At 37.4% G+C, this 13882-nt stretch overlaps 1 protein-coding gene across 4 annotated transcripts in view; it reads left to right on the plus strand.

Moving 5' to 3' along the window:
• Positions 1-13882, plus strand: part of jakmip1 (janus kinase and microtubule interacting protein 1) — a 278170-nt gene that overhangs the window by 260766 nt on the left and 3522 nt on the right. For all 4 annotated transcript variants that reach the window (XM_039751459.1, XM_039751460.1, XM_039751462.1 and 1 more), the window contains one exon: positions 13580-13645. In XM_039751459.1, coding sequence (XP_039607393.1) covers positions 13580-13645 — 66 coding nt within the window. The remainder of the gene's footprint in view (positions 1-13579; positions 13646-13882) is intronic.

Genomic DNA, 13882 nt, shown 5'->3' on the forward strand with positions numbered 1-13882 from the left:
ATTTGTCTCATCATGAGTCATTTTTGTGTACAATTGTATTATGATGCCTACTGTCACTGTCTGAATCGTATGTAGAATGACAGTATTATAGTTCATGTATCCAATCTTTTAATTAACAGTGTCTTTTCACTTAAGCTGCAAAAAACAAATACTGGGTGAGCCAAAAAGAAGTACAATGTTTCAGACATGTATTCTACAAAAACACTACAGGATAAAATAAATTTCATTATGGCACAAGAAAGGGTATACAAAATAGATTTTTTTCACGATGTTTTAATAATGATGTCCTCATGGTAGTGGCCATCATTAGCGATACACTCTTCAAGATGATTTCTGAACACCCTCATGACTCATTTGGCCATTTCAATGGGTGGCATTTTGTGGCGAACAGCAACCTTGAGGGCTTCAGGGTTTTGAGGTTGGTGTGTGTATACCTTTAACTTGAAGAAGAAATCACATGGAGCGAGATCAGGTGAATGTGAAGGCCACCGGACATCACCATGCAGGGAGATCAGCTTCCCCAGAAACATCTCCCACAAAACTTTCATGGATGTCGGCACTGTATGAGCTGTTGCTCCATCTTGCTGAAACAAGGCATCCACCACAGCCATTTTTACCAGTTGGGGCCGCAAAACGTTCTCTAGCATTTCAATGTAATGTTCTGAAGTGATGGTGACCGTTGCTCTCCCCCTCCTCAAAAAATTAAGGACCTACAATGTCAAATTCTGCTACAGCGCACCAAACTGTAACACACAGGGGTCTGTGATGAAGTTTATGAGGGTTGGTTTCAGTCTAATAGTGAAAGTTTTGCTTATTTACACAACCATTCAAATGGAAATGTGCCTCGTTGCTGCATATGACAACGGCATCTCTGTGAACGGTTTACAGATTGTTAGCGGACAACTCTATATGGCTCTCCCAGTCTCTTCCAGTGAGTTCCTGCACTACCATAATTTTGTATGGATGGAAATTAAGGTCCTCATGCAAAACCCCTCTAAAAGTCATGTTGGAAATGCCTTAAGGCAGAAGCATGTTTGCACGCTGAACGTCTAGGAGACTGCAAAATTGACGCCCCTACAGGTTGGATGTTTTCAGGCGTTCGTACAGTCTGAGGACAGCCTGGAGATTTTCTGTTCAGTGTTGTACCCGTCTCTCTAAATTTACCCACCCACTGAAGAATTGTTTTCTTATTTGGGACGTACTTTTAGGAGGAATGCTGAAGTTCGTTTGGAAGGTGCGTTACACAGTGATGATGAATTTGTTGTTTTTGAAGAACGCTTTGACAGCAAAAGCAGGTACGTACCACACCAAGGCATGTTGCATACTGAAAGCTACAAGGGATCACCTATCGAAGGACTCCCAACCTACTTGGCTGCCTCTACCTCGCACAATGACCTTGAGAAATGTGGCACTTCATTTTGGCTCACCCTGTATGATTAAGAAAAGTTCTGAATGTACTAGGTTGTTTTTTGGACTTGGTATTTAAAACACACTAAGAATAAACCATGTTTTAGTTCAGTATTTTTAGGTTCTAAAAAGATTCCTTGGTTTTGACCTCAGCCTGTGCTTTAACTATGATTTGAATTCTCCTTTGTCCCTTCTATTTGGGAATTTTAAGATATCATACCATAAACAATTTGCTTGCTAAATGTCAAATTTTAAAACAATAACACTCAGAGCTCATTCTGAGTTCATATATCTGCAATCTGGTTATTTGGATGGATACCTACCAGGTAATGCTTGTGGTGTTTGGCCAGTCAGCAAACCTCCACCACACCCTCAGTTACGAGAAGCAGATCATAGGCATGTTGAGCTGATGAGCTTCAATTAGGGTGAAACACATGTTGTGTACTCTTCGTATTAATTGACAGGTACTCTCTAAATAAATAAATAAATAAATAAATATATATATATATATATATATATATATATATATATATATATATATATATATATATAAAATGTGTGTATATGTGGATATAATGATACTAATTAAGTAAGTTTGGAAATTCATAGTATAAAATGCCATTGTAAAGGACAGTCTGAACTATAGCAACAAAAAAAAAATTATTGACTTCACCGGGACAGCTGCAAATTTATTAATGGTCTAATAATAGAAATATTTAAATTAATAGAGCATGTGGACTTGTGATTAATAACCTAGAGGTGACCTGACCACTGAGTAAGTACTGAAACTATCCAGAAGTCTTATTAAACTAATATTTAATTCATTCTTACATAGCAAACTTAGAAGACTAGTATCTGCAATTTATGATATTTTGGAAAAATATTAGATAAATAAATACATTAAAAATAATTAAGAAAAAATGTTAATAATAATTATAATAACATTAAATTCAGTAGTCTTGCCAGACAGAGGTACAGGACTGCTACCTCGTAGTTCCACAGTCCCAGATATAAATCCCAGCCTGTTAACTGTGTTAACTTTGAATATTCTTCTTATACAGTACTTGCACAGGGATTATTATTGTGGTACTTTGTTCACATGCTGAAGATGTTCATCTAAAATTTATATGCCAGTTTATACTGACCCGTATGAGCGTGTGTGGCAGTGTGTGTGACTGGGCCCAGAGATGAACAGACTTCCTGTCTATGGTTAAATACTGCCTTGTATATGAGAGAGAGAAAGAGAGAGGATGATTTGGGTGCCTCAATAGGTAAGCCCTGCATAAGAGTGACTCTGCATTCAAGATGTGTGATATCGTGGAGAGGGTAATGGCTTATTCAAGCGGTGCGAAAATAATATTCTCCAACTTGTTTGATCCTTTTCATGGTTTTGGGAGAGGAGTCAGGGTTAGAGCTCTCATGCTACAGCTTTGTGGCTGTCTGTACATCCATGTGACTCTGTAATCTATGGAAGGAGATTGAGAAGGTGGGACATTTAGAGTTTGTCATTAAATATCTATTATAGGATAAGAATTTTAATTTTGCAGTTTTCCATTTTGCTGTTACCCACAAACATGTTTTTATTTGTCTTTAAACCTGCCAGCCCATTTTTTTGTTCCCGTTTTCTCTGGAATAGGATTACGGAGAGGCAAAGCCTAACCCATTAGAAGTGGGCAAAAGGCAGAAACCCTTTACTTTGTGTATATAAGTTAAATAATTAAAGAACAATAGCCACATTTGTTGTTAAAATCAGTTCTTCTATTAGTGTGTCAGAATAAAATAGTCACTCATGTAACCTCTAATTAGAAAATATTCTGAATTTCTGTAAATTAGCCAAGATTTTTCCCTAAATACCTAAATTCAAGTTAAAATGCATCTTTATGATGAAATTCATATTTGCTTGTCTCCTTTAAACTAATGTAAGAAGTATAAATATAAATAAGAGACAATGAAAATAGCACAATACATCCATCCATCCATTATCCAACCCGCTATATCCTAACTACAGGGTCACCGGGGTCTTCTGGAGCCAATCCCAGCCAACACAGGTCGCAAGGCAGGAAACAAACCCCAGGCAGGGCACCAGCCCACCGCAGTAGCACAGTACATTTAAAATAAAATCACTCAATATCCAGTGTCTTGCAAAAGTGTAAAAAGTGTTTCAAAACCAAGGCTCAGATTTGGTCCTAGAGTGACATTGTTTTATAAATCTTAAAAAGAAAAAAAGCATTCACTTCCTGTGTTGTGAAAGCATTGTGTGTACACAGGTAAAAAAACAAATGGATAATTATAATTACATTATAATTGTCCCCCATCAGTGAATCATTTAAACAGCTCCCACATTTTTTGGATAAAGCTCCAAAAGTAAGAGATTTTCCTTCAGGTTATGAATCTGAAATATAACTGGTAAAATGAAGACCAGAGGACATTCCAGAAAATGAAGCAATAAAATGATGCAATTTTATGATATTACAAAAAAATATACAAAGTAATATCAAAGTGTTTGGATGTCTCAGTGGATACTGTTCATTCAGAAATTCGGAAGTGAAAGCTACATCAAACCATTTAGATGCTGCCTTATACATCTTTCCTTAAACTGGGAGACTTGCAAGAAAAGCCACAGACAGACCAACAATCACTTCAATGAAAGCTACAGAATTCAGGTGCTGAGATTGGAGTAAAACTACACTAGTTGAGAATATTGAAAGCTCTGACTAATGTAGGCTTGTGTGTGAGGCACAAAAGATGCTGTTACTCAAAAAGAACCATGTGAAGGCATATCTGTCATGAGAGTGATCTAGTTGTGATGTAGGAAATGTTTGTCAGTCCAATATAGAACTTTTTGGGCCAAAGTTTAAAGTGGTGCAAGTGTAATACTACCCATACCTCTCAAAGTACCAAAATTACCGTGAAGTGTTTGGGCTGGTAGGATTATGCTGTAGGGTTGCTTTTTATCAGCAGAAACTGGGCATCTGTTTAAAATAGAATGAAGAACCTGTTTCTGTCTGTGAAAATTCAGTGGTTCCAAACACAAAGGAACCTTGACTTGACGGTAGAAGTGGTGTTAAATTAGCCCAGTCAAGGCCCCGATCTCAATCCAGTTAAGAATTTTAAACCTGAGGCACACTGGCATCATCTGGCTAACCATGGGCCAGAAGCACTCCTGAACAGTGTGCACAGTTGGTCCACCCTTAGAAACAAAAGACTAAGGGCCAATTCCCACTTGAGCACTGTACATGACCAGCATTAATTTTTTTTTCTTAGCAGTTTTCAGCCTTTTTTGCCCGCTTTTCAGGTGTTTTTAATGCATTTTTCAAGCATTTTTCCACCATTTTTAAAAAAGTATCTTGCAGGGAAAATATGATCAACATCAATTCCAATTTTGTAGATTGTGAGGTATGGTCGTGTTGTGAAGTGATTGTTGTGTTTCAAGAATGTCGTCTTTGACTTTTAATCCTGGCGATCACAATACTGAAGAGCATGTGTCATCAGTGTTGTGATCGCACATATTGGATTCGAGGACAATTCTGGACTCTCTATGGAAAGCCTCAGCAGCATCCTGAAAAATTCCAGAATTACACACAGGTGTTAATAAGCACATAAGTAGTGATATGTGGGGTGAAAAAAATTTGCATTATTTTGCAAAGAATTACCTGCTTCTGTTGGTGCAACATCATGCAAGTGCTTAATCTAGTAATGTTTGAACAACTGGTGAGGAAGCGGTAATTGTTCACAGTGGTAATCAACCCAAAAGGATTACATTACCTTGCATTCATATACGTCTAATCCTGCATATGCTTGAAAGTTAACTTTAATATCCCCATTTTTTGGTCACCGGCAGCCAGTGATTATCACTGTAGTAATGGGTGTATGGCAAGAAGTGTTCTGGGCGGTGCATCGACCCTTTTCAGTGCTCAATCACACAGTCAATCAACAAGGAGTGTGCTGTGTGCCATCCAGCAACAGAAGCATGTCATTAAAGTATCTGTTTAGTTTTAATTCAGTTGTTTGATAAAAATATGCTGAAAGAGTGTGATCTTGTGGCACAGTGGGGAATATTCACCTGGGAGCTCAGATTGGGGATGTACTTTGTTTAGAAGTATTACTGATACATTTCCATTATTCAGTGTTTAAAAAAGGTAATCATATTCAGTTAAACACACTCAATAATTTTTTTTTTTTGTAGTTTTGCACTGATCGGATGGCATCCAATTTTGTTGTACGATGACAAAAAGATATTCATTCATCAATCCAGAAATGAACAGGCAAAACATGCAAATCCCATACAGTTTTAGTGCTGTGAGGCAGGAATGAAAGCTCTGCGCTACCCATCTGCCTAAATGTTAAAAAATCTGGACTAAGCTTTAACCTGATCATAAATAAATGTATTCAGTAATTATAGCTTTTAATTATTGTCACTTTATTGCAAAATACATGACTTTTCCCTCAATAGCTGCCACTAGATGGCCGAAGCACGTGCTTCTGCTGCATTAATTTTTTTTTTTTTTTGCTTCAATGTGTTGCAACTTTTAGGAAGAGGCGGTAACTCTTTTGTTTTCTTTTACCAACATTGTATGACCATTTCCATTGAGAGTTTTGGTTGAAAACACTCAAAAATAATGCATGCAGGAGCTTTCTAAAGTGGTCACTGCTAGAACAATTAGGTTTTAATTGTGTCACTGAAAGCACTGACAAGTAACTTTCTAAGCGGTTTAGGAATGTTCTGGTGTAGTGCTAAAATGCTACAAAAATGTTTAGGTCTGAATGGGCCCTAAAAGCTATTATCACTGCAAAAATGTATTTAAATAATAGGAAAGTGTGAGGATTGATTACTTACACAAACAGCATATTTTTTATAATATAAAACAATGTCTTATTAAGGAGAAAAAAAATAACTTTGAGGTTCAGTGCCTTAAATAAAAAATCACAGAACAAATTTCAGCATTGATTTTTTTTTTTTATTATTATTATTCTGATAAAAATAGAGATTGAAAACTCTAAACATAAAATGCTCACACACTAGTCTGGCTGTTGAGTTGCTTTATGACTTTTGGTTAAAACTGTCCTGAGGTCTCACACTATGCCCGTGAGTGCAGGTCAAGTCAAATTTATGTATACAGCACATTTAAGACCATTAATTAAACGTTGACTGAATGCTTTACCACAATAAAACCAAGCATTAAGCAAAAAAAAATAATTGAGAATAAAAGAGAAATTAAATGAACACAAACTAGACAGAATGCCTGTTGACATACAAGCGTAAAATCAAAAATGAGCATGCAATTAGATAACCCTTTCAATGTGATCTGAAAAACAAGCACAAAATGTTTTTAAAATTATTAGTATTGAGGACTGACATTATTACAGTTGAAAGAATGTTTCAGAGCCGAAGACCAACTACCACAAAGGCATGGTCAACCCCAAACTTCAAACAAGTTTACAGAACAGATAGTAATGGTTAGTCTGACAATCAGAGTAAGGGCAGAGGAGATCAGTAAGATATGTAAAGCTTTAAAGACAAACAGATTCTTAAAATCATCTGTATCTCACTGGATACATATAGAGAACTGCAGTATGACAGGCGGCATGAAACAAATGTATGAATAATGAAGACAAAAATAGCTTAACTTTAGTGATGTCCCTGAGTTGAAAAAGCTGCTTTTAACTTTAGCAATTATATGTTTGTTAAATTTAACATCGGGATCAAAACTGATTCCAAGATTTCTGAAGTGAGACCTGATATGCATGATTAGTGAACCAAACACACTTATATACTGTTAATGGGCACTGAGCAGGCTCCTGTCAATCATGGAGAATCCACTGAACAGGATCATCTCCAGACAGAGGAGCAGCTTCAGCGACAGACTGCTGTCACTCTCCTGCTCCACTGACAGACTGAGGATATCGTTTCTCCCCCACACTATGCGACTCTTCAATTCCACCCGGGGGGGTAAACGTTAATATTATACAAAATTATTCTCTGTCTTGGGATTAGTAAAGTATCTATCTATCTAATGAAAATGAAAGGGAAAAAAATAAACTTTGTTTGAAATTGTTTAGCTTGTTTAGTAACATACTATACTGTACAAAGAGAAAATGGGTGACAAGATGGACTCCTGAAGTTCCTTGCAGGTATTGGAGTGTGTAGGATAAAGAGTTAGCAAAATTGACCATAAATGTCCAGCCATAAACCATTCAGGACAGTGCAGCAAATAGCAACCATTTGCTCAGGCCTATTAAAAAGAATATTACGACTTACTGTGTCAAAAGCAGCAATCAGATCCCTCAGAATTAACATAGCATGTATCTCTAAATCAACAGCTAGTAACAGTATATTTGTTACTCTCAGAAGGGCAGATTTGGTACCATGGTATGTTCGGAACCCAGACTCAAACTTATCAAGAGTGCCATTCTAAAGCAGAAGGGGCAAACTGGAGATAGGCTGAAAACTACTGCAAAGTTAGGGGCCTAGATTTGCTTTTTTGAGCAGAGTTTGAACCATTGTGTGTTTGTAAGAAGGTAAAACAGAACCTTGGACCAATTAATTCAAGCGCATCTTTAACATAATGAACAAGCATAATATCAAGGGAACAAGAAGTCAACGTCATTTAAGAGACAAAGTTGGTAAGGGAATGACACTGGTTATAGCTGACTAAAGACAGCAGTGCATGTTAAGAACACGTTGACCATGTTTAATACGCAAAATGTTATACCTGATATTTTAATCCTTACTAAGGAAAAAGTGTAAAAAATCTTAACAAGGCCCAACATCACTGAGATTCACAAGTTGATTTGTACAGCATTGAAAATGGAATGCAAGATCTGTGACAGAGTTTAGAAATTTTGAAAGAGAAATCTGTTTGCAGCATCTTTACAGCCCCATTGTATATTAATCAGACAGTCTCTCAAACTGTCATTGAATATTTGTAGACCGTCCTTCCAATTGCTGTGGGGCTTCCTACAGGAATGTGTCGTACCTTTAAGCCACTACTATATTATTATCTTGTGTTCCTGTTTACAGAGTTTAGGAAATCAGAAACCAGGCAAAACACTATGAGCGGTATTATGCTTTTGTTTGGGTGAAGCGAAAGAAGTGAGAAAGAAGTCATAAGTACCAAATAGAAAGTAAAGGATGGTATAGAAATGTAGGAGAAACTGAGCCTAATAAAGTGTTATAAGAATGCTCCTAAGGAAAACTGATTCAGAGGTTCCTCAATTTAGCCCACTTTGATCCCAACAGAACCACTCTGGAAGATCACAAGTGGCTGAATGTAGTACCCTTACTGGAATTCATTTTACCTAAAAGAACACCTTTATTTTAAATAAATAATATAATAGATAAGGCAAAATCCAAAATGTTTTTACAAGATATACAGGAAATAACCTTCAACTGGGTATACTTTGTATAATCCTGAGAAAAGAGCAATTTCCAACAGTCTGAGGATGACTTCATTTCCAATGAGAGAGACTCGCTCTGATTTCCCAGTTTAGATTACTATCTTTGCTTAACATTAAGGAATATTGTTCTCAGTACTATTAAATAGACTGATGAGACACATAATCCTGATACATATTTCAGCACATCAGTGCAAAAAAAAGTGTATCCATGGACTATAAGTTTGTATGGAGCATATTTATTCTATACAGTTAATTTTGGAAGCAGAAAAAGGTAAATCATAATTATAATATAGATAGACCTTGAAAAAGTTTATGGCTCAATATGTCACAATTTACTGAAAACTTTCTTAAGGTTAATCATTCCAACTAAAGAATCATAAGCAGTTACAGTACCTTGAAAATATGAAGTTCCAGTCCTCAGTAGGAAACCAACTGACACCATGAGAGAAGCTTCAAAAGATTATTGTTAACAAGTTGTGCAACGTAAGTAGTCCTCCTCTTAATGGGTATAACCTTTGCAGCCAGTGCTGCAGCAAATGATAAAGTACCCAGGCTGAACTTGGGTATTTATGTCCTAGCATTTGTAGTGTTCCTTTATTTCCTTACAAATACAACTGAAACTCATATTTGATTAGGAAGGGATGTGTGTCAAGAAAAGTCTAGCCTAAAGATCCAAAGGAAAACTAACCCATGTGATAACTGACAAGCCTATTAAATGCCTAGGAAAATGCTTAGACATATTTTAGAAAGCTAAAGCAAGTATCAAATAAACGAAGCATCAAGTTTAGACAGGCCTGAATGTGATTGACCAATCACAGGCTTACAGTGTAAGTTTAAGGTGTGGAATTTACCAGCATGCTTTTCTGCCAGCAATGTGACCCCTAACGCTATATAACACTCCTGGAGAGCACTATCAATAAATATCTTTATAGGTGGCTTGAAATCCCTTCAAGGTTTACGTTATGTCAGTTATTGAAGAATGTGAAGTCACCAAAGCAATGTTCATTGTACTTTAAGTCCCTCATGACAACAAGGAAAGTAAGAAATATTACAAGAACTGGTCATAAATTAATAGCTTAGCAAAGCAATTTAGATTGCAGCACAAGGACAGAGTTGGGACTATGTCAGGTAAGTGCTAAGGCCTGGTCCCCACTAAGTCATCAAGATTGTTGAGATCAAGCAAGGTGGCAGAAAGGCATGATTTAGGAGGAGGAGGTGTGAGTTACAAAGGAGGAATCTTGGCATGCTGGGGCAGTCCTGAGCACAAAGGTTTGAAACATCCAGTGACAGGAGGAACTTAGCTGAGGGTGCTGGGTGGACGTTTATGGCAGCCATGGGATAATTTGCAAGCAGCAGCAACATTTATTTTATTAGCACATTTTCTTACAAAACACATAGCTTAAAGGGCTTTACAGGATGTTAAAGAAATAAATTAAGTAAAAAAAATAAAGTAGAAATACATATATGAATAACTAAGAAAAATGGAAAGCCAAAAAATAAGTCAATTTGCACATAATACATTTAAACAAGTAACAGGTAGAGTACTTAAACACAGATTAATTAGCTAAAAGATTTTTTAGGTCTCAAATGATTATAACAAGTTCAGTGCTATGGTTAGATGGCCGTGGAGGACAGAAAAAATAAAAACACCAGCTAGTGAGATGTTGAGGAAAGTAAACATGCAAAGGGGCGTTCTAACAAACATAAATGTGTTCAAGCAGTTCCTTACTGTTTTTATACTTCACCCTAGAAGATTCAAAACCGGGTGTCTCAATGACAGTTGGGGTGTCCACACTCATGCCAACATCACAGGCGGCTACAACAGTACTTTCATCAGGTAGTCATGATGCACAAAAAAGAAAATGGAGAAAAGGAGAGGTTATGCATGATGACACATCCAAATGTATGTGATAACACAAAATATAAGAAGTGGCACTAAAAACTAGCTTTGAGAAAGCCAAATTAAAGATGTGGATTTTTAGGAGCGTTTTAAAATGTTCTCTATTTTAAGGTGTATAACAGCAGTAGGCCACCTCACCACTCCTTTCATACTTAACTCTTTGAATAATAAACAAACCAGTATTTGAGGATCTAAGATTACAACTGGGAATATAAGGGGACAGGCACTCCAAAATGTACGAAGGAACAAGATTATTCTGAGCTTTATATACCATTAACAGTATTTTAAAAACTTACTAACGAATACATGTAACCAGTGTAATGATGCTAAGACCGGTGTTAAAATGGCTAAATAAATACAGTTGTATTGACTTACCAAATTCCTGGTGCAGAGATGAGGAAAAGAAGCTTCAGTGATGTAAAAGTCTAGTGCAGCCGTGTAGGTATCAGAGGAGTACGGTAAATTGGGTAGGAGGTAACATTGCAGACTGGCATCCAGTGCAGTAAGACAGTGCTGTGAAAGACAAATAATAAAGAATTATTCATTTTAGTATTACAGGCTATGAATCCACAGGAGAAAAGGTAAGATCTAATGTATGCCCATATTCATGAGTGGGACCTGTAACATCCCGAATAAGGTTGAAGCATTCAATCAGGTTTTAAAATTCAAAAATCAAGGGCTTAGGAGGACAGCTAGAAAACCAGAAAGCTTTTCAGTCAGTTCCTGGTGTGTGTTAGATGGTTTGTGCACAAAAGCACTAAGAAGAACTGGCTTAAGGTAATATCACATTAGGTAACTTTTCCAGCAGTTTTCAATTGTAGCCTTCATTTACATCATTTTAGGGAGGCACTCCTGTGAAACTGATTGTCTAATGTGATATGCCCAGTGACTGAGGCCAGCTTGTCCACGACTTGCTCGATACAATCAAACTGCTTTCATTATGTATTTAGTTACAGGGTGGGGTCTGTTTGTACGAGAGCTGACAACCAATGAATGGTTTGATCCACCATAGAGGTCCAATATCTATAGGAGTACACAAAGTGGAAACAGAAGAAATACAGCATAAGCAAAGCCGAAACACGTAACAAACACAGACAGGGAACGCTAATGGTCCTGTAACGTCTCGTGAATGAAGGAGACAGAAGTGACTATGCTGGACTGATGGTTTCTTTAATCACTCTATTTGCCTTTGAATGGAGTGTGTGCTACAGTAAATACACCGGGATCAAAAAGCAATTAATATTCTGTACTACCTTCATGACCCATTGTCTTGGTACCAAAACATCCTCCGAGAGCAACTTCTCCCAACCGTCCAAGAACGGTTTCGTGATGAACAGTTCCAGCATGATGGAGCACCGTGTCACAAGGCAAAAGTGATAACTAAGTGGCTCGGGGAACAAAACCTCGAAATTACTAGAGTGGCCAAGATGAGCTACCTCAGTGATAATGTGAATGGTGTCGAAAGATAGAGCAGCAAAGCAATGATTGTTAAAGGTGTGGTTACATGGCACCCCACGACCAGATGGGAGAAGGAAGAGGCCTGTTGTTAGTCAGTGTTTTCTTTGGCCATGTTTACCTTCCTTGTCTGTCTGTTTGCCTGCCTGTCAAGCTCAAGGATTCACTGTGGTGCATACATTACAAATCTGTAAGACAAACAGTGCTAGCATTTATTCAGATGACATCTCCTTCACCATGCTTTACATTTTTATCTTGATAATCAGTCCTCATGTTATTTTAGGCACTAGATAAATAGATAGATAGATACTTTATTAATCCCAAGGGGACTAGGCAGCACAAAGGACTTGTTTTGTAACAATATATATGTGGGAGTTTACACGCTGATACAATGGAAAAAATAAAAAGTAAAAATTCATTTCTTGCTATAAAATTAAGGAGCACTCTAGCAACCAGTTTTGGCAGTTCAGCTTATGTTACACATGTCACATTAGATCTGAAATATTTTGTTTAATAACTTGTTTAATTCCAGAGAATTAATGTTCACCTATTCTCTTTTTTTGTGTGCTGAATGTTATCCTTTCCCTAAATTCTATTGAATTTCTTTTCCACTTCCCACCTTAAAGTGCAATGTTCTGGTATTAATTAAAGTGGCAGAGAGAGCTAATGGCCTAGGTGATTAAAAGCGCCTCCAGAAATATAAATAAAGAAACTGTCATTCTTGTCCAAGTGCCAGGATAACCGGATGGCTAGGCTTCAGCCAAGAGATAGCATTTCAACTCCTTGTGTGCAGAACTTTTCAACAGCAATTTTACGTTTCCCCATCAACCATTTTGACAGGCATTATGTTCTGTTAGAGGAGGCAAGTTGAAACTTGCAAGAGAGACTCAGGCCTGAGCGACACCATTGTGTGCAGAGTTCAGCAAGAGAGGACAGTGGGACTTGAGGTGCATTAGCATGCGGCACGTGGACATCTTTTTTTTTCAGTCTCTGAGGGCTTGTGTCACACAGTCCTGCCTTCTGTCTGCAGCAGTGGCAGTCTGGGCATTCTGATCTTCTTGTCCCCTGACAAGACTGTTAAATCTGCTCAAATCTTGGCTCAGAACTCCATGTAATCACCATTGTTCTCGGACCATGTTGTTATAGCAACTGCATTTCCCGGTTCTTACTGTGAAAAGTGGTTTAGTGCGGGGCTTTTTGAATTGCTCAGTTGTTCTGTAAGCCTTGCTGTGCCACCAGTACTTCCCGCACTCGCTATCTTGAATTGATATTGAAACTAAAGCAGGCAGATTTTGCTGTAAGTTCATCTAAGATGACATTTTTGGCTCAGGGAGCGTGGTTAGAATCAAGTAACTTTTAAGTTGCTGGGCTTGCCCAAATTCATTCTTTGAATATGTTTGTTTTCTTCTATTTTGGCAGAGAATAAGAGAGCTGGAAGATAAAATAGAACTTCAAAAAAGACAAATTAAGGAAATAGAAGAAAAGGTAATTGATTTAAATTATTGCTATTATTAAAGCTAAAAGTGTCTGAATATTCATCAGTTTTGTCTAAAGACTTTTCAGGTTCTTAATCCTGATATCTGCTCATGCAGTTCATGTGTTTATGTGTGTTGTACTATGGGCTTCATCTGATAAGTTCATTCATAGCCCGTCTATCTACCTATCTACTGTTCTGCTGGCACCGGTGCAGTGGTTGGCACTGTCTGTGTGGAGTTGGCATGT

The sequence above is a fragment of the Polypterus senegalus genome, chromosome 4 (genome assembly GCF_016835505.1).
Source record: "Polypterus senegalus isolate Bchr_013 chromosome 4, ASM1683550v1, whole genome shotgun sequence".
Lineage (NCBI taxonomy): Eukaryota > Metazoa > Chordata > Cladistia > Polypteriformes > Polypteridae > Polypterus > Polypterus senegalus.